Source organism: Haemaphysalis longicornis, unplaced genomic scaffold (genome assembly GCF_048455015.1).
Source record: "Haemaphysalis longicornis isolate Haplotype H1 unplaced genomic scaffold, Haemaphysalis longicornis Haplotype H1 scaffold_10, whole genome shotgun sequence".
NCBI classification, from domain to species: domain Eukaryota; kingdom Metazoa; phylum Arthropoda; class Arachnida; order Ixodida; family Ixodidae; genus Haemaphysalis; species Haemaphysalis longicornis.
Genome location: NW_027526204.1, coordinates 100,643,795 through 100,663,889, shown reverse-complemented (window position 1 = coordinate 100,663,889; position 20,095 = coordinate 100,643,795). Strand labels below are relative to the sequence as shown.

Genomic DNA, 20,095 nt, shown 5'->3' with positions numbered 1-20,095 from the left:
CCGCCACTTTTTTTTTTTTTTAGCTCACCTTACATAATGTTGGAACCAGCGTCAGTTCGCGTGATGACACATTTGCCCGACACTTGATGAGCATGGCTTCTGCCGAGCCCAACATCTCATGGGAAAATCTCTCAAACCCCTAATAATGTGTCAATATTATGACTGCCATCTCTTACCTGTTTGACAGTAGTATATATGACCTTTTGTGAGATGCGACCACTTGCCACATGATTAGCTGCTGCAATTAACGCAGTTAGATGAGGTGACATCACCAGTTTTTTTTTTTTGTAGCGATTTTGCAAATACTAGCTGCTCTGATTCGAACATCTAGAATCGAACCTCCCTGAAGTATTTTTCAGGCAATGTAAGCGAGTGCTAGTGTTCCTTTGGCCAAACGTCAACCTTCCCATAACCCATAACTCTTTCCGAAAAGAAAATCAAAGCAGTTCCACTCCACACGAAAGCTGTCGGAAGTGCGCAGCCGTCATTCGCCATAATGGGCTGTAGCGCCGTTATCCGCTAAACGCTACCACCCATCACACTCTTCGTCACCCTGCCTCACTCCTCTCTTGATGAATGGAACGGAGGTTTGTCCAATTCAATTCAAATTTCCCACCTTCACAGTGCTCGCGCGCCTCCTGCCTGAAACTGTGCCAGCAGGAGTTTTGTTCTTTTTGTGCCTGCTTTTCCTCCTGCACGTGCTGGTGCCGCTGGCGTCTTACTGCGCAGCTTGGAACGCGGAATTTTTTTCTTTAACTGCCACTTTTTTTCGCTTACTATCGTAAAAACCGACCCAACGTGCAATTTTAACTGAATGAACACGGCCGCTGCCGGTTAATTACATATATTTTGCCTGAAATGTACCTGCAGTTTTCCTTGGGGTAAACAACGGGGAGATGTATGACAAGGGTAAACGGTTCAGGAGTTTCGAACACTTATGACTATAAAAACCGCTTGGTTTTCGACGCCTCTGTGGGACGCCACTATGTCGGTACGCTGTGGGGCTCTACTTGGGTCCAGCGAGCGAGCTACAACAAGGCGAGTCCCTAAAGTTTTCTGCACTTAAAAAAATTTCTGGGTAAGGCCCTGTAGTGGTGCGATAACAAACAGATTCATAGTGGTTGCACCACTATGTTCCTGACGGGGCCTTCGTGTAGAGGATTTCGGACTCCATTAAACATCCCAAGCAGTAGGCTGACAGATTGGAAAACCAGCGAAAAGAAGGACGCAACAACATGGAGAGACGAGATGAGACAAAGGTCCAGCGCTATGTTGTTTCGTCTCTCCTTGTGTCTGCGTCCTTTTTTTTGTAGCATAAGCTACACTGGCCGAGGTTGAGCAGTTTCGCGTGGACCTTGAAGGGCCCTGCTGCGCAAGCGCGAGGAGCATTGGATTGGCTTGGCTTGGATTGGATTAAATTAGATTGTATTGGTTCCTTTCTTTTTATTTATTTATTTATTGGTTCTTCTTTTTATTTTTCTATTTGTAATCCAATTGGAGTACGGGTGTGTAGAGCATTGGGTCTGCACATTGGCCGGTCTGCGCAATCCAGAGGAGTGACGTCATAGCCGCGGCAGACGCACTGGCGCCGCCGCGTGCTCAGCTGTGCGCCTCCGTTGTGTAGTAGTGAAGTCTGACGCTGTGCTGGAGTCACTTGATAGCCGTATCACGTGGCTCCTGGAGAGCCGTGCTGCGCATGCGCGAGGTGCAGTGACTGGACTGGACTGGATTGGATTAAATTGGATTTGAAATCGTTTTAGCAGCAGTAAGCATGATAATCAGCTAATCCTAGGCAACTAGGAAACCTAAGAATAACCAGCTGAACCTTAACTCACGCTACGTATATCCTGGCATAGCCGGGCTAAGCCACTGCTAATTTTTTTTCTCGCTAGTTTTCCCATCCGTCGATACGTACCAAGCTGCACTTTAGTAGGCTGAATCAATCTGCAGCAAACATCAAAACCTAAGCGCAGCCTCAGTGTGTAAAAGCCCCCAGTTTGAAGTCAGAAAAGAAGAGAGCGGGGCGTCGCCAACTGACTGGTCCAGAAGTCCTCCTCCTGGTGCGGGTAGTCCCTGGCGAGGATGCAGATCTGCAGGATGAGCTGCGGGGTGGCCTCCATGAAGCACTCGAACAGGCGCAGCATGCTGGCGTCCACGTCCTCCTCCGCACTGCGCCGGTAGAACTCCCGCTGCTCCGACTTGCTGCGCGCGCTCTTGAGGCCGTAGATGAGGGCGTCCACATACCTGCACAGGGGGGGCCAACGGTGGCAGCATTCGGGTGTTCGGGACGGTATTGGTAACAACGCAAACGAAATGGAGACACAAATACACGGACATCAACTTACAAAAAAAAATCTTCGCGGAACTTAAAGGGGCCACGAAGACAAGGTACAAGTTTGTTTTATTCAAAAGATTTTGTGTTTTATACAGCCCCCAGTGCTTGTCCGGGAGCAAACAATGCCGTATTTGATACAAAATTAAATAATTGACATTAAAATTTTGATTCTCCCGCCAAATAGTGTGTTTTCGTGGCGTCTGCCATGAAGTCACAGAAGCGGGTATTCAAATGAACCTCCAGTGCGCCATGAGGCTCGCCAAGCGGAAGGCAAGCGTTGCAGGGGTGGCAGAAAGTTAGGTGGGCAGATGAGACCAATAAGCCTACGGGGATAAATTGGTCGCAGATAGCACAGGACCGGGGTAATTGTAGATCAATGGGAGAGGCCTTTGCCCTGCAGTGGGCGTAGATAAGCTGTGGCGGTGGTGGTGGTGGTGGTGATGATGATGATGAGGTTCGCCAGCCTTGCTTACCACCAGCCATCCCAGATGGCGCTGAACATTGTCTGCCATTGCTTTATTTTAATTTGACTGTATTTGCACCTGGCTTGTTTTTGTTACGGTATAACATAATCGTTTCGTGAAACATGAGGTATGCTTGACAAACAGGGTCACGTAAGACAATGTCGCTTACGCCAATCGGCCAGTGTCGTGTAAGACAACTCCAAAGTGGCGGACAGTTGTGCAGCTTAAACAAGCGTAGTGCGCCCAGTATCAACAGCAGTGCGCATCGGTACTTCTATGTTTATGCGTATTTTCGTAACTTTCATTGTTTACCCCACCATTCTTACCGCTTGAAAATGAATATGCATTACATTTAAGCACAATTAGCTGGTTTGGCAAGCTGATACGCCCTGCCTAATTTGCGTTTGAGGAACAGCATAAGAGGTGAGCGGGAAAGAGAAGGGAGGCCTTCACTTGGCAGGGGCGCCAGTCGACTCGTCTTTCGGTGACATTTGCAACGAAAGGAGCAGATACACGGCCATTTTTTTCCTCATTATATAGCTAATTTGAGCGAAGTGTGCGTTAAAAGTGTAGGCAGTGTGATTCTAACGAGGCAATCTTTTGAATGAACTAAACTTGTGTTTGGTCTGCATGGCCCCTTTAAGTCTGCTTACCTGCGTTGGAGGGAAAACATTTTGGCTTCCCCTGGCAATACTTTTCGAAGACTTTTTTACTGCTACATTGCGCTAGCATTGCTTTCTTCACTTCTTTTTCTTCGTTTTTTGGTGCAAAACACTTCAAGTACTGCAAAACACTTCACGCCAGAGCTTCCAAAGAATTCGAGTTTGCCATGGCCTGCATGTGCCTGTTCTGACGGCCTGTTCTGACGGCCTGCACTGACGGACAACAACTTTGCTCATCAGCAAGCCTGCACCCTCCTCTCCAGGCTTCCGAAGAGACCACATCATCCATCCCTCTCATCACCTATCAAGACATAACGCAGTATTACTGCTCCGACAGACTACACTTTCCTCCCCCTCACCCCAAGGAAGAAGGATCACTACTCCGCAGAATACAAACTAATACCTTCCCTAACCCAGTTCGCCTGCATCGTACGTTTCGAAGTCAATACTCTGCTGAATGCCAGTTCTGTTCACAACCCGGAACTCTACCTCATATTATAATACAGTGTAAGCGCAATCCCAAACTTCCGCTTCTCCAATCCCCTCTTCCCACCACTGAGCTGTGGGAGCTCTAACCTGGTGACCAGCAGCCATCTGGACGTACAGCAACTCCTGGCATCTAGAGCGAAGGCTCTCTTCTCACCTCGTGGATTCCCGGAGTAAGAAACCACTCCCACTTCAGAAAGCTCAAATAGACGTTTCTCTCTCTCTCTCTCTCATGAGTACCTTCCTGTCATAGCAGCCGCCTTGGTGTTTGCTTGTTCGAAACCGAAACTGGCACAAATAAACGAGGCTGTAAATAATCATTTACACTGTGATCGACCATCTAATGCGCCATTCTATGCTTACTGAGCTGGTAGGCACCCATAGCAGCAAAAAGAACCATAACAGGAAAATTTCCTGCCAGAACTCCTTAATTAAAAGTAAAAAGGAAAACCAAAGTTACGGCTCCAAGCAGTAAAACGATAGCTTGGTTGTGGTGCGTTTATGTGAGCGATAATATTAATTTAAATTTATAATTTATTTAGGTTCCCTGTGCACTTACTTGCCTCGTTATTGTGCTACGTTCACGATGAATGTGCTTCAACTCACCTCACTTGCTACACTTTGTGCCTGTAAGATCTGTCCCGCCCATATTTAGCCTCACTCAAAAAAAAAAAAAAAAAAACGCTATTTCGTGCATCAAGGTTCCATTTGCATTTTACCTCTTTCTGGCAGCAGAGTACAGACAGTTCTCCTTTGTGTGGTCCGTGCTTCTTTAATAAGATGAACAGTGTGTCCCGCTATAAAACACGACATAAAAATGTGGTCTGAACACTGCCTGCTAAAGTTAGTGCACAGAAAGGAAAGGCCGCGCGTTGAAAGTTTCCCTTTTGGCACGACTTAAGCGCATGCAATGCGCAAATATGGCAGTTTGTCGTCTTTACAGTAGTAATCTGTCTGAGATCCAAAATTTTACTTCGGCAATACCAAAGGGGCTAAAGTTGAAAATCCAATGGCCGAAAGTAGTCCCAAAAGAAATAAGCCACTTTCGGCTAGTTCGAAATAGACGCGACTTTGCTGCACAATAAGTGAAGTGCACCGAGCTACGCACATCCATGTTTTTAAGTGCTTTAATCATTGCTGAAAGGACCACACAGGTGAAATACAAGTTCAAAAAAAAAAAAATATGGGGTTTAACACACCAAATCTGCACTTGCACTATGGGATGCACCATAATTGAGGGTGCCAGATTAATTTTTACCAGCCGGGTATCTTAAATGTGCGCCAAAAGCTCGACTCAGAGGCGTTTTCCCTTTTCGCCTCCATTTGAAAAGTAGCCACTGCTGCCAAGATTAAACCCGTGTTCTTGGGCTCGCTCAACAGCACGACGCCTTAGCCATGATGACGACGGGTGAAAAGTACGACTTGGTTTGCTCTATCCAAAGACTGGTCAGTCATTACAAGAATCTGTTCACTTCCACGCAAACTTCACATGGATAATAAAAAAAAAGCAGACGAAACGGCGGCAACTCAATCACCAGCCACCGTCTCGCACTGCTCCTATGATATCAAATTTAAGGAACAAGACCGTGTTAATGGTGGCTGCCGCAAAAAGTTGCCACATATCAACATGACTGTGATCGTATTTGCTGTTCTCATTCCATATGATAGCACTGCTCGAATACTAGCATGGAGTGATTGCTCTGTTTTAGTGCCTCGATCTCCAATGACACCACCGCTGACGTCGTCCAGCATGAAACTTCCCATTTATCAATATTTGTGAGTTTTCTCGTCGAGAAAACAGTCATCTTCGATACCGTAATAGAGTGGATCATCAAGTTGTTTTTATCAAACGGCTGTTCTTTAAAATGAAACAAGAAGGTGTGTTGTTTTCATGGTTCCTTTAAATTGTATTTAAGTTGCATGTATTTTGACATTGAGGTAGCCTTTTCGCCCTTGTAATTTACCAAAATATATCCGACGACACGAAGTTAGTAGATGTTTTACAGCACACTAGATGTTTTACAACACAGCTCCACGGTGAAATCACACGCGGGCGCGAAACCCGAGATAAAAACCGAGATAGCAGGGAAAGTACACTGCATTGTTCAGGCGACTTATATCAGCGAGACAGCCAACAATCCGTATATGCAGAAGGCATTGTTTGGCCCTAGAGCAGATCGTTGCCAGGCAGTGAATTACGGCTGTCAATAAACAGCTGAAAACAATCAAAAGACGATCAGGGCCGCTGCGACGTGCACTTGGCAGCTATCCGCACACCCGGCCTCGCCTAGTTTCTGTGCGTAGTTTCACAAAATGCAACCTTGTTGAACGCAGAGCGCGCAATAACACAGCCAAACACTGCCACAGCAAACATGACGTCGCTTCACTGGCGGACAAATTTCGCCCGCTAATCTCACCTGACGACTTGTCCGAGCTGCAACAAATGAAAAGCCGTCCGCACACACCACTGCAACTTGGACGGATGCTTGCCGTGCTGCTTGAGATCTAGCAGGTACCAGCGAAAGCTGAAGCACATCATGATGGTCGCTGGTACCAGAATAAAGGCCACGGTGAGCCCGAAGTACCAGTAGCTGCCGTCATTGTAGTGTCGGTACGCGACCCAGATGTCCGAGCCGGTGTCGAACAAGAAGCTCCCCACGGAGCACAGGACGCACAGGCCGTCGAGAATGGTGTACTTGCGTTGCTTGAAAGCCGTTCGCATCGACGACGGCTTGACGACCGTCACGACGGGCTCGCAGTTGCAGTTCGAGTCCGTCGATCCGTTGGCACCACGCACCTCCGCTTTTTCTGCTGACATCGCTCCGTTCCGCCGCTGCCATTAGAGCCACGGGGACGTGATCTCACTCAATTCGTTGCTGCCTGATGTCAGCGGCAGCGCAGGGCACTCCACCGCACATCGCGGTCCACTGGCACGGAACCCTCGACGGGTCATCATCTGACAACAGGACCGCAACCAGCGCAACACGCATCCTTTTCGTCCTCGGCTGAGCGTGACGTTTGACCGGAGCACAGTGACGTACTCCGCAGGGATCCAGCCTCTCCCCCCTGCTTTTTATAACACTGCTCGATCCACGCGGGTCCTTTTGTTCTCTTCACGCGTCAAGCCACAGCTCGCTGGTCGCGTTGGAGGCCTCGTCGAAACGGCGGAATGTGAGCGACGACGTGAACTTGCATGCTTCAGTTATTTTGACGGTTTCTGTTTTCGGTTTCCGCGCATTCCGTACTCCTGCACGCCACGGAGAGACTCCGAGCCGGACTTGCGTGAAGTGATAACGGGGAGGGAATTCGTCAGCGCTTTTGTGCGAGGCTGAGAAGCCGAGCGTGGCATTTTCGGGCAGCTGTCCCAGGCCTAAGCGAGCTGCGATCGACCGGCATTCGCTCTGAAAGGAACTGGAGCAAAAGGTTGTCGTCTGCTCCGGACACCGGAAGTGATCTCGCCTTGCACTTCCGCCCTCGAAAGATGACCGCCGCTGCGTCCTGCCGCCGCCCGCCTCCTCGGCTTCCGAGGTAAACAAACCCGTTCGTTCGCCGACAAGTCTTTGATCGGGAGTGGCCGACGTCGGGCGGGTCGAAATGCTGGCGACGCCGGCATCGCCGAGCCCGGCGAACGGTGGGGCATACTCGCCCGCGACGTCGCCGCCGGCGGCTCCCACGGCGCGGATGGACGGCTTCAGGACCATGGATGACGACGTCGAACTGGACGCCGTGTCCGAGTCGCTATCGTTCTCCCGCGTGGACAAGGCGGTGCTCGTGTTCTCCATGCTGACCGTGATCGGCGACGTGTTCATGGACGCCTGGGTGGCGTACAAGTACTTCCAGCACGGCAACATGCTCTACTTCGGCCTCACGCTCGTATTCATTCTCTTGCCGTCGTGGGTCGTCACTTGGATCAGCCTCAAGTGGTACGTCATTCAGACCCGTCACCCCGAGAACGACCTGTACAGGCAGAAGACGTGGCTGACCATTGTTCTTCACGTCTTCCAGCTCGCCATACTCTTCAGGTAATGTCCTTGTGTTGTTTCTTCTCTACTTTTCAGTTGGTTGCGTAGATCGTAGGACGCGCGCACTTTGAACGTGCTCACACTACAATCTAATCTGCTGTGCGTTGATTTACCGCCCGACGGTGAATCAAATAGCGACTATAGCAGCTTTATCTGCTGCCCATATAGTAATACTGTAGGCGTACGTAGATCCCTTTTCACTGTGGCGCTATCAGCTAACTTCAAAGGTTGAAAATAGCGCTCATACAAGCTCGAAAGTAAAAAAAAAAAAAAAAGAAGAAAACTCATACAATTAGCACGAATAAATTCTCATGAACCGAAATGTATTGATTTAGCTTCAGATATCAAGGCCTGAGCACAATACTCGATAACTTAGCTAATCGTAGCACACAGAAAATTTCGCAGTCCACTAGCATTAATTTTTCCCAAAGTAACAATTTAAATAATTCTAAATACAACAACATCAACAACAAAGAAAACGCGCATGTTAGTCAAAGTCCTGTGCAGTAATAGTATGTGGGAGTGATTATATGTACAACAAAACGTCTGACGCGTCAACTTACATTTTCTTTTGGACCCTCCGCAGCCATGCATTTAGATACATATTCTGTTCTCTGATTATTTTTCTAGCATAAATGCTAGGCAGTGCTCTGTTTTTGTGCAAAGTTTAACCACGCCTCAAGGCTCTCCTATTCTTCACGTAATAATATCATGAACTAATCCTTTTCGTTCCTCCAGGTTCGTCCTAACGTGATACGTCTGTGTGCATTACCACATATTTTTTGTTTTACTGTTCAACATGACTTGTGCCGCTTTTGGTTTTGTACGTACACTAAACCGTCATTGTAAGGGAATCACTTTAATCAAAATCTCGCTTTATTCAACGTTTCTCATGGTTTCCACTGCAGTACACTGATAGCAAATCATGTCTGCTTTTAACAAAGTATTGCTTATAATGAATCCATTCTCTTGTTCGGAGGACTTTGCCATAACAAGGTTTTACTGTAATCGTAACAGCATTTACCTGCACAAGACAAGGTTGCTGTCAGTGGTTCGCAAGACCCTGCAACAAAGTAACAAATGCGCGCATATGCGTCTGGTAGTTCTTTCTTTTTTCTTTCTGCAGATTAAAAACTTTTAAAAAGCTTATGTGCTGTTTAGGTGACTGCGTGCAGTGCTGTAGTGTCTGTGAGGTATGAAGAGGCACTGATGATGCAATGTGTCAAACAAGTAGTTCACGAGGGTGCTAGTTTGGGCCTGTTCGTAGAACATGACAATGAATCGAAGTCCTAGGACAACAGGACAAGCATTTTGTGTGTTGACTCACTTGTCCCGTTGTCCTAGCGCCTCAATTCATTGAAACAAATAGTCCCAAGGCATTTCGTCTGCGTCCTCTTGATTGAAGCAGATGATGAGAGTGGCGACAACTTAAAGAACAATTTTTTTGGTGCATCTGCTGTACTCATTGGCCGATCTCACTGCATCAGACCCTCCTATTGGCTGATGCCCGCTGTAAGCACAGCGTGAAGTTTGTAAGAAGCAGTCTGCTACACCAAGTTGCAAACGTAGCCCCAGCGCATCTTCTCCGCCATCGCTGAAAATTTGGTTCGATAAACATTTAAGGGCCACTTAAAGGCCAGACGACTTTTTGTTTCAACTGAAAGGTCACGCCATTTAACCTGTTCCGGTCCAACACTTTCCGGCCGTCCTAGTCTGAAACTACTTTTCCAATTTCTGGCACCGTAAAGAAAAACACAAACTGTGCAAGAAAAACTTGCCGGATATTTAATTTTTCTCGTGTATTCTGCTTGCAATTCCTTTACCGATATTTCGGCGGTGTATGAAACCACTCGAAGCTATCTCCTGGGTTCAGGCCGGTGTTCTTACAGCAGGTTTTGCAGGAACACGCGATTTCCCTCCTGCCTTCTTTTTGTTTTCTGTTGTTACAAACAGCACATCTGATGGAGGCAGGCACGTTATTCTCCACCTCACAGAAGTCATCATCACTTTCGCCAAGTGTACCACCACAAAACGCACGCAATGAGAAAGTAGCCCCGCTTCTCAGCAAACAGTGCGCCCGTGAAAACGCTTTGGGATCCAGAAGCCCCATGCTGAGCATTGTTGATTGATTGATTGATTGATTGATTGTAGGGTTTAACGCACTGACGCAACGCAGGTGATGAGGTGCGCCGTAGTGGAGGGCTCCGGATTAATTTTGACCACCTGGGGATCTTTAATGTGCGCCGAAATCTTGTACACACGGGCGTTTTTGCTTTTCGCCTCCATGAGAAAAGCGGCCGCGGTGGCCGGGAATCGAACCCGCGACCTCGTGCTTAGCAGCGCAACGCCTTAGCCACTGAGCCAGGGCGGCGGGTTGCTGAGCATTGTGCTGTGCCCTTGTGCAAAAGGAAGTAAACTTGAACAAACAAAGTTCACCTATCCCTCAAGAGATGGTGCATCATGTACACAAAGAATGCGAAAGCATCGAAGTGGGAAAAACCACGAAGTTGAACCTTGAACACCCAAGTCAGGTGGAACCCAATAGCAGACCGCTACGGCTGTGTTCCGTTTTCGGGCAAGGTCCGACAACGGACCAGACTGGGCTAAAGCTGTTCTAGCTTTTATTCAGCAGCAAACGATATTGTTTGCTTAGAAATAGATTGCCAAAACTCTGATTTTAAGTGCAGAGCACTTTAGGGGCTCGTTTTGTCGTAGCTCGCTTGCTGGAGATAAGTAGAGTCACACAGCATTCTGTCGTCGCGGCGTAACCCAGAGGCTTCGAAAGCCAAGCGGTTTATGTAGTCATAAGCGTGCGAAACTCATGTGCCGCTGGCGCTTGTCATACATCTCCCCGTTGTTTAGCGCAAAGAAAACTGCTGGTACATCTGAGGCAAAATTTACGTAATTTACCGGCAGCGCCCGCATTCATTCAGTTAGGAACGCTGGTTGGGATGGGTTTTACGATAGTAAGTGAAAAAAAGTGGCAATGCAATGCTGGCGCGTGCAGTAGGAAATGCAAGCACAAAAAGAACAGAACTCTCGCTGGCAGGGGCATGCGAACACTGCGAAGGCGGGAAATTTGAATTGCATTGGGTGGTAGCACTAAGAGGATAACGGCACTACAGCCCATTATGGTGAATCACTGCTCTGCAGTTCCGACAGCTTTCGCAGTGAGTGGAATGCCTTTGATTTTTTTTCCAACTTCTCTCCATTTTTACGTGACTCTAAATTAGACCGCATTGCACATCAGGAAGAGGGATTGCCTACAAATTCTTTGAAGGCATTTCCAGCAAGGGGGATCCAGCCACTGAGGAGAACCAACAGAAACTACCCGCACGTTTTTCCAGCGTGGCAGCTGTTGGCTGGACAGTCTGTTTTGCCGACTGTGCCAGTAATCTCGGAGTATTGCCAGTAGTCATTGCAAACAAATAAATGCAGACATTGAGAAGCACCAAGAGCTGGCGAGTTCACTTGAATAAGTCTCGTGACAGTACTGACGACTGAGCAAAACATGGGGCTGAAATCGAAAGTGAAATGAAAACTACCAGCAGTTGTAGCGAAGGATCATACTTAAAAATATTTAAGAGCTAAAGTTTGTGCCTTCTTCAAACACGTGTGCTCAGCAAGAGTTCTTGCGTACATTTCTTTCACGCTTACGCGTACCCACTGTGACAAATGCTTCAGGAAGCAGTTAAGCCAGGCTCCATCATTCCCGTTCCACCATTCACGATTCGCGAAGGTGCAAATTGGAGTGCAAGAAAAGCATACAGGATGGTGGTGGACTGGTGGTACCTCTTTTCAAGCTTTTGCCATCACCTGTGTTAACAGGCAACTGCCGTTTCCTCTAGTAGTATAGCTGCATTTATGGCACTGTAAATACTGATAGGGACCAACTTGTTTTGGTATTTTAGTACCGCCTTGATGTGTGCTGTAGCACTCTATTTACGGAAGTATCAGGACCATCGTGGACCTCAGGAGCAGTGGTATCGAACCCCTGTTATCACTCTAGGTGATAATGCAGAAGTCTTAAACCAAAAAAGTTTAGTTTTACAGTTATGATGATAGAAATTGGGGGGCATATGTAGTTTTCCTTTCTGATTGTAGATATAAAATTTTCTTTCGTGTAAAATGACTATATTCAAATTTATTTTGATTTTTATATTTGATTTTTTGACAGCATTTGTAAAATAAACTGCTGGAGGGTTGCAGCTGAACTAGGTACCGGTGAACTGTGCACAAACCAAGGAGTGCTATAAGGCTAACATTGTCATTCTATCTGGTCTGTAGCAGAAGTTATGACAGTTAGAAGATTGAGCTTGAAAGGTGGAAATCAGGAAAACCGGTTTTGCCTTCCAGGCCCAATCTTCAAAGTGTCGTAACTTCTGCTGCAGACCAGATAGAATGACAATGTTAGTCTTACTGCACTCCTTGATTTGTGCACAATTCACCGATACCTTGTTCAGCTGCATCCCTCCAGCAGTTTATTTTACAAATGCTGTCAAAAAATCACATAATGCTGTCAAAAAATCAGACATACAAATCCAAATAAATCTGAAAATAGTCATTTTGCACCAAAACAATACAAATCCGAATAAATTTGAATATAGTCATTTTACACCAATACAAATGTTAGATATACAATCAGAATGAAAAAATTCATATGCCCCCCCCCCCCCCCCCCCCCCCTAATTTCTATCATTATAATTTCAAAAAAAAAGTTTCTGATCAAAGACCCATGTGCCCCCTTAACTTTCGTGTGGAACACCTTGCAGGTACCTGAGCTCTTTGATCTTTGGCATCAAGAGCCAGGACAAGTCGCGGACCAAGACGGATCGTCGCGTCTACTACCAGTTGATGCTGTGGGAGGACAACGACGCGTCCATCCTGCGGCTGGTCGAGTCCTTTCTGGAGTCCGTTCCTCAGCTGCTGCTGCAGGCCTACGTGCTGATGACCACGCCGGACCAGGCAAAGACTCTGGGTGAGGGGGGCTTTCCGTTTCGACAGCTGTACTCGCAGTGGGCGCCGATAAATTCATCCTGTTAATGTGAAAACATCAAAAAGGCCCATTCATGGAAAAAATCCCGGGCCATCTCCACTAACGTGAAACCTGGGAAGGGGAAAAGGATGCAATGCATAAGTGTATTCTTGGCGCCTAGGCGTTTTTGCCCATGGAGATGAAGCCGTTGAGGGGTAGAGGTATACAACTTTGTTGTAAATGTCTCTTGTCTTTGAAGCACGAATTGCTCCAGCGTGAAGCATTAACGAGTGTCTCGGTGTTTTTTTAGTACGCGTTACGAAGCGCTCCGGCGCAAGGGGTTAACGAGTGTGCCGGTGTTTTTTAGTACCGTGACTACATGAGACGACGATTACGACAGCGACAGGAGACGCCAATAGCCCCAGCCCCAAACGGGCTTCGCTCCTAAAATGAGACTTTGATGTGGGAAGCCACGGAATGGTTCCTTAAGAAGTGTTCCGTAGCATGAGGTGTTCCATAGCGCTTGCTCTAACTCGGCAGTAGGGAGAAGTGGCCGTCTGCGCCAGTATACTGGCAGATGACGGGAAGGGAGAATGCAGCCAAACGAGTGAACAGAAAGCTATGAAATCCATCATCATTACATTATCAACTCTCCCATTACATGGTAGCGGGAGTGAGTAGCAGTGCAACATGTAGGGGGCAGACAAAAGTTGTTTGAAAGCACTCCAGCAGATGTGAAAGCGCGAAGTCCCAAACGGCAAGATTAGGAGGTCGTTCGAGAATGTGAGGCGGGATCAAGGCATCTGAGATGTTCGAGTGGGCATTAGTGCTTTCGCACTCACAACCCATAAGAAGTGCTTAGGAACCTTTGAACTTTTAACGGCTGAGCTGTTTAGGCTCGAGCTTGGTCTGCCTGTGTTCGCCGAAACAATACCAAGAAGAAATACCAAGTTGCACGTTAGCGTGTGCCTCGTGAGGGGCACCCGGCGTCGGCCAGCTCGACCTTTGAAAACACTCTGCTCAGCGTTCATGGTGCGATCCCTCGCGTGCTGTTCTCCTCGCCAGTTCACGTGGGTTTGAGCCTCAAGTGGGGAGCACAGACGGTGAGTTCGTGAAGCTGGTTGCCGCGGGTTCTAGTGCGTGCTAACGTGGTCCACTTTGGCAGAGATGTGAAAGGCTGCGGATGAAACGATCCGGGCGTGCCTGTCGTGGAGAACTTTCAGCAGCAAGTTTGGAAATCCATGTGATGTGCGACAGCCCGGTCTCCGACAAAGGGAGAGGGGCCGCCAGCTCTGCTGTTCCTTCAGCATTGCAGCACTAGCGCAAGCTGTGCTAATTTTTGTTTAAACTGGCTTGCTTGTTTCTGTTGCTCCTTCTTCGCCTAAAGCTGGAGGGGTGGGAGGCTACAACCTCACCCCTCCCTCCTCTCCCTATGATGTTATAAATGTGGTGCTGGCTTTGCAGTAAGTTGTTCAATGTAGAGCTTTCGGGATAGAGCCCACTTGCGAAGTAGAGGGAAAGAAATTTGGAAGAATTTTGTGGCGAACAATTTTGTGTGCGGAAGTTTGTCATCCGTTTGCTTTTGGAATGCTCGTACGGCCTCTTCGCATTGCAGAAGCTTTTTGGGGGCTCAGGTTTATGCTAGTGCAATTTAGAAAGAGTGCATTTCGACTTACTTGTATCATACCTTTGTTGAAATGCACGTGGTGTGTTTTAGACTCCATGCAGTGACTTCAACACATAAGCTCGCAAAATGAAGAGCATGCCAGCCAAACTGAGCCGTGAAGAACAGTGAAGGGTAGACTGGCGACATTTTACGTTGCATTAAAGAAATTCATGCTGGAATGAAGCTTTTTTCCTTAGCACGTAATAAGAAACTGATCAGTAATCAATCAATTTGAAAACTCCAAACTATCTTTCCTGTCAGAATGACTGCAGGTTTAGAATTGATTGATTGTAGGGTTTAACGTGCCGATGCAACGGTGGCGATGAGGCGCGCCGTAGTGGAGGGCTCCGGATTAATTTTGACCACCTGGGGATCTTTATCGTGCGTTGAAATCTCGTACGCACGTGCGGTTTTGCTTTTCGCCTCCATCAGAAAAACGGCGCCACGGCAGGGAATCGAACCCGCGTCCTTGTGCTCAGCAGCACAACGCCTTAGCCACTGAGCCACCATGGCGGGTGCAGGTTTAGAACTGAGGAGTACTATGCTGTTCACAACCACTGTATTTGCGCAATTCTAACATGCACCTTTTTTCTCTGAAAGTAGCCTCCAAATTTGTGTGCGGGTTAGAATCGCCCTCGAAAGTGAAATTGCCTGCAAAGCGGCTAGTTTGACATTTCCTGGAATCCAACTTCATTCAATCCGGAACGTTCCGTCAGCATTACGTGGGTAAATTGGGACGTACCTTACCTTTAGCCAGATGTTACACAGGTGTCTGCTACTGCTGCTATTGGCACCTCGCACAATGTTACGGCTTCAAAAAGGTGCCTCTCTGAAGGGCAATTCAAGCGAAAGGATTTTGAAGTGCCATTAGCGAAAGGAGATAATGGGCATCAGGCTCACTGGGCGTCCCAGAGACGTGTGTGATTGGTGTAAACAAGGAAGTGACAGATAGTCATACAAGGCCTCGAGGAAAGTATTCTCTGGCCCCAAGTGCAAACGTTTTTCGGAACATTAAGACTCCCAGGCAGAATTTGTAAAAGGAGCAACGAATGAACCGACGGCTTCTAAAGTCAGAAATTACGAAGGTCGAGATGTTTCAAATAACAGATGCTTTCAACGTTCCCCACTCTAGCGTTTATTTTAGCCGGAGCTTAATAAGCAATTTTATGAAGCGCAAGAGATGCTGTCTGTTATGTGTGTCATGTCTTTTACAGATGCGCGGTAGAATTGGTGTCAAGGTATTTCTAAAAAAACTCCCAAGCATTTCCCCGAGGGTGAACATGGTTAAGTGCGAATGCACGGGGTGATGCTATGAGGGGGAGTAAAGTTAAAATCCGTTGGCATTCGCCCGTGAGCGCGCGCGAGCCGACCCACGGAGGTCTGGCAGTTTATCGCTGCATATATAGGGGGGTACGCCGCGCCGAGCCAGGTGGCTGAGAGAGGAGGCGAGCGCAAGGGGAGAGGGACAGCGGCGCACGGCAGCTGCAGCCGAGCGAGGGGGAGAGGAGAGAGTGTGACGTCACGGTGGAGAGAGAGGCGCGCGGCAACTGCTGGGGAGAGGAGGCGCGCTGTGACGTCATACCATGACGTCACGGCGCGAGGAGCGGTGCGGGGAGCGGCGCGCAGCCACGGCGAGGAGGCGGAGCGAGCGCGGTCACGTGGTGAAGTGACGTCACCGCGCCGTTGCTACCGACGCTCCTCTCCGCTCCACGCCGTTGCTAGGGAGAGGAGGACTGCGGACGCCGCCGCCGCCGCCGGCGGTGGAAGGTTTGGGGTCGCTTATAAAGGGCATTCGCACTTAAAATTTTCCTGAGTAAACTTACGTGCGTGTTACAATCTGGAGTGTGTTAGAACATGCTAACACAATGTATTTTTTAATTCACTTTGTTTTTGCCTACCCATTAGAGAGTTGAATGATCAGCAAAAAAAGCACGTGCAGTGCCTGAACGAAGACTTAGAGACTTACTGAACGAAGGATAGAGAGAGAGAGAGAATAAACTTTAGTTGAATCCAGAAAATGCATCACAGAGGCGTCCTCATTCCAGGATGCCTTGAGCTCGGGCTGCGTCGACAGACTTTTCGATCAGGCGCAGCTGATCTTTGAGGCCGGAGCTGGCCAAGGCTCTCTCCCAAAGCTTCGTGGAAAGGTGGATGTTAGGGGGGTCTAGGGTAGACTTATCGTAGCTGCCCACTATGTGTCTGAGAGTCCCAGGCTCTCCGCAGAAGCGGTAAAGTGGAGAGAAGTGTGTCCGGTCAAAGAGGTGAAGTCTGGTAGGATGTGGGAAGGTGTTGACCTGCAGTGCACGCAATAATCTTTCCTGATCCCTCGGTAGTGATTTTTGGGGTGAAGAGTAGGTTTTATTGGACATCCACAAGCAATGTGATAAATTCCCAATCCGGAAGGAAGTAAGACAGGAAGATACCATCTCACCAAAACTGTTTACAGCATGTCTGGAAAGGGTGCTTAGAAAGCTTGACCGGGAAAAAATAGGATTAAGGATAAACGGGGAATACCTGAGCCATCTGAGATTTGCGGACGACATAGTCTTGCTGAGTGAGACTGCAGAACACCTGCAAACAATGCTTGAGGAAGTACAATCAGAAAGTACGGCTGTGGGGCTAAAACTGAATATGAATAAATCTAAAGTAATGAGGAATAAGTATGTCAAGAACGTCTTCTTCAGCTTAGGAACGAAACCATAGAAGAAGGAAAAGGATATAACTACCTCGGAACAGTTGATTAGTGCTGACCCCAACCACGAAAGTGAAATGCGGCACAGGATAGGCATGGGTTGAGGAGGACTCGGCAAGCACTCCCGAATAAAGAAAAGCAAGCTACCTCTGTCTCTTCAAAGAAAAATATATAGCCAGTGCATACTGCTGGTGATGACATACGGAGCTGAAACTTGGTGCCTTACCGAACAACTAGAAAGCAAACTTAGGTCGTCTCAATGGGCCATGGAACGAGGAATGTTAGGAGAACACTAAGGGACAGGAGACGAGCTACCTGGATCAGAGAACAAACTTGAGTTGACGATATCATAGTTCAAATAAAGAAAAAGAAATGGACTTGGGCCAGCCATGTAGCGAGACAAAACGATAACCACTGAACAATTAGGGTAACAGAGTGGATACCAAGAGATGGATCTAGAGGAAGAGGAAGGCCACTAACCCGATGGAGGGATTAAATGAGGAAATTCGGGGGTGCAGGACAGGAGCAGTGCAGGACAGGAGCAGTTCGAGGTCAATGGGAGAGGCTTTTGTCCTGCAGTGAGCCTGAGTAGGCTGTTGATGATGACGATTATGACGTTTCTATGTTTGTATTTTGGTTCACTGAATGAAACTGCCTTACTGCAGGTGATATCACAGCTGTCCCTGTGCTCCTGGCAGAACAAATGCATGCTTTGTGCAAAGTAGAAGAACAGCGCCAGGTCGGTTCTTGAATGACAGCAGCACTTGCATGGAACCAGGGGTGGGAATTGCCGGTGGAATCAAATGAACCTAATGACATCTTACTCATGCAAATGTCGAATTTGCTTGCAGTATGTGCGCTTTGCCACACCGCCTCCTTGCCACGAGATGAAGTCAGGATCTTCCTGAATGCTTTTTGACCAGGGGCAGCCCCTTTCTTAAAAAATGTGGGGCCTGTGGAAAGCTTTTGCACGATCTGCTAGCATTTACTCGGCTGTCTCAAAGGCAGCAATTTTGAGCTATAAATCAAGCATTCCCATTCTCTGGCCATCTGGTGATGTAGCACAGTTTGAAAATATGCATCTTCTGCGTGGTTGTACGTGTTTGGCTTCTTCAGCACAACAAATTTACGTGAGCACCCAAACACCATTTTCCGCCCAGGTCGTTGAGTGGCGAACTGCGTTGTACAGTTTATTTTGTCACCAATAGATGGCACCACTGTACGGGAAAAATCCAAAACAGTGGACCAATCGTAGGGCCACTTTTTGATGCATGGGGCCTGTGGGGAGTTTCACAGCTCCTACATCAAGTAACTCCGGTTGTTCCCCCCCTGCATCCACAGTGCTGGCACAGGTGGTGTCGGTGGTATTTGGGACGTGCTCGGTGGCCTGGTCCCTGGTGGCGTACGTGCGGACGCTGCGCTTCTCGCTCGAGGAGGCCCCCAACGTGTCGTGGCTGGGCACCCTGGTGTGTTACTGCTGGCGGCTAATGGTGCTGGCCCCCCGCCTGGTCGCCGTGACCCTCTTCGCCTCCGTCTTTCACTGGGCCCTGTTCATCGTGTGCGCCGTGCGCTGGCTCCTCATGTACGCCTGGCTCGTCAAGGGTGTCCGCATCGGGCAGTACGACAAAAGGTACGGAAAAATACAAGCAATACGGACAGGAATTACAGAATACGGGTATGCGTGGCCATATGGTAAGATTATTCATATGCATGTGTGTACGTCACAACGCTGTGCGCTGGCTCCTCATGTACACCTGGCTCGTGAAGGGTGTCCGCATTGGACAGTATGACAAAAGGTACGGAAAAATAGGGGCACTACGGACGGGAATTACGGAATGCAGGTATGCCTGGCTGTATGGAAAGATTATTTGTATGTATGTGTGTACGTCACAACGCTGTGCGCTGGCTCCTCATGTACGCCTGGCTTGTCAAGGGTGTCCGCATTGGACAGTATGACAAAAGGTACGGAAAAATAGGGGCAATACGGAAATCATATTACGGAATACGGGTATTCCTGGCCATACGGAAAGATTGTATGCGTGTGTGTATGTCATAACGCTGTGCGCTGGCTCCTCATGTACGCCTGGCTTGTCAAGGGTGTCCGCATTGGACAGTATGACAAAAGGTACGGAAAAATAGGGGCAATACGGAAAGCATATTACGGAATACGGGTATTCCTGGCCATACGGAAAGATTGTATGCGTGTGTGTATGTCATAACGCTGTGCGCTGGCTCCTCATGTACGCCTGGCTTGTCAAGGGTGTCCGCATTGGACAGTATGACAAAAGGTACGGAAAAATAGGGGCAATACGGAAAGCATATTACGGAATACGGGTATTCCTGGCCATACGGAAAGATTGTATGCGTGTGTGTATGTCATAACGCTGTGCGCTGGCTCCTCATGTACGCCTGGCTTGTCAAGGGTGTCCGCATCGGACAGTATGACAAAAGGTACGAAAAAATATGGGCAGTACGGACGGGAATTACGGAATGCGGGTATGCCTGGCTGTATGGAAAGATTATTCGTATGTATGTGTGTACGTCACAATACTCCTGACAGAGAGAAATTCAAGGACGAAGAAGAGCATTAAAGGCCAACTGCACTCATTATTTCGATCTCTTGGAAACCTTATTTTCGTATAGTCTGCCTAAAAAGACTTCAGGATATAAAATATGACAGCTCAAATATGCGTGTCTACTACAGCGTAAACAGCCATCGAAAATCGGCGATTTTGAAAAGAAACTGAGAAAAACGCGGCCATTACAAGTGACGTTGCAGCTGGCCCACCGGCA

General features: G+C 48.1%; 2 protein-coding genes across 2 annotated transcripts in view; one reads left to right on the top strand and one right to left on the bottom strand.

Annotated features, from left to right (window-relative positions):
* Positions 1-1,988: 1,988 nt before the first annotated feature.
* On the bottom strand, positions 1,989-7,214 carry LOC144158963 (XK-related protein 6-like). Its single transcript, XM_077690176.1, has 2 exons — positions 6,365-7,214; positions 1,989-2,244 (listed from the first exon to the last, which is right to left on the bottom strand). The coding sequence occupies exons 1-2, from the start codon at positions 6,763-6,765 to the stop codon at positions 2,004-2,006; spliced, it is 642 nt and encodes a 213-aa protein (XP_077546302.1). The 5' UTR covers positions 6,766-7,214; the 3' UTR covers positions 1,989-2,003.
* Positions 7,215-7,507: 293 nt separating this feature from the next.
* The window catches only part of LOC144158962 (XK-related protein 6-like), a 30,917-nt gene continuing 18,329 nt past the window's right edge, over positions 7,508-20,095 (top strand). The window contains exons 1-3 of the mRNA XM_077690175.1: positions 7,508-7,969; positions 12,742-12,947; positions 18,644-18,932. Of these exons, the coding sequence (XP_077546301.1) occupies positions 7,542-7,969; positions 12,742-12,947; positions 18,644-18,932 (923 nt within the window). The 5' untranslated portion in view covers positions 7,508-7,541. The remainder of the gene's footprint in view (positions 7,970-12,741; positions 12,948-18,643; positions 18,933-20,095) is intronic.

Excerpts from the sequence above, each read along its gene's own strand:
- LOC144158963 (XM_077690176.1), bottom strand. The coding sequence starts at position 6,765 with ATGTCAGCAGAAAAAGCGGAGGTGCGTGGTGCCAACGGATCGACGGAC. Across the intron at positions 2,245-6,364 it reads CAGCTCGGACAAGTCGTCAG|GTATGTGGACGCCCTCATCT; the intron begins GTGAGATTAGCG and ends CCCCCTGTGCAG.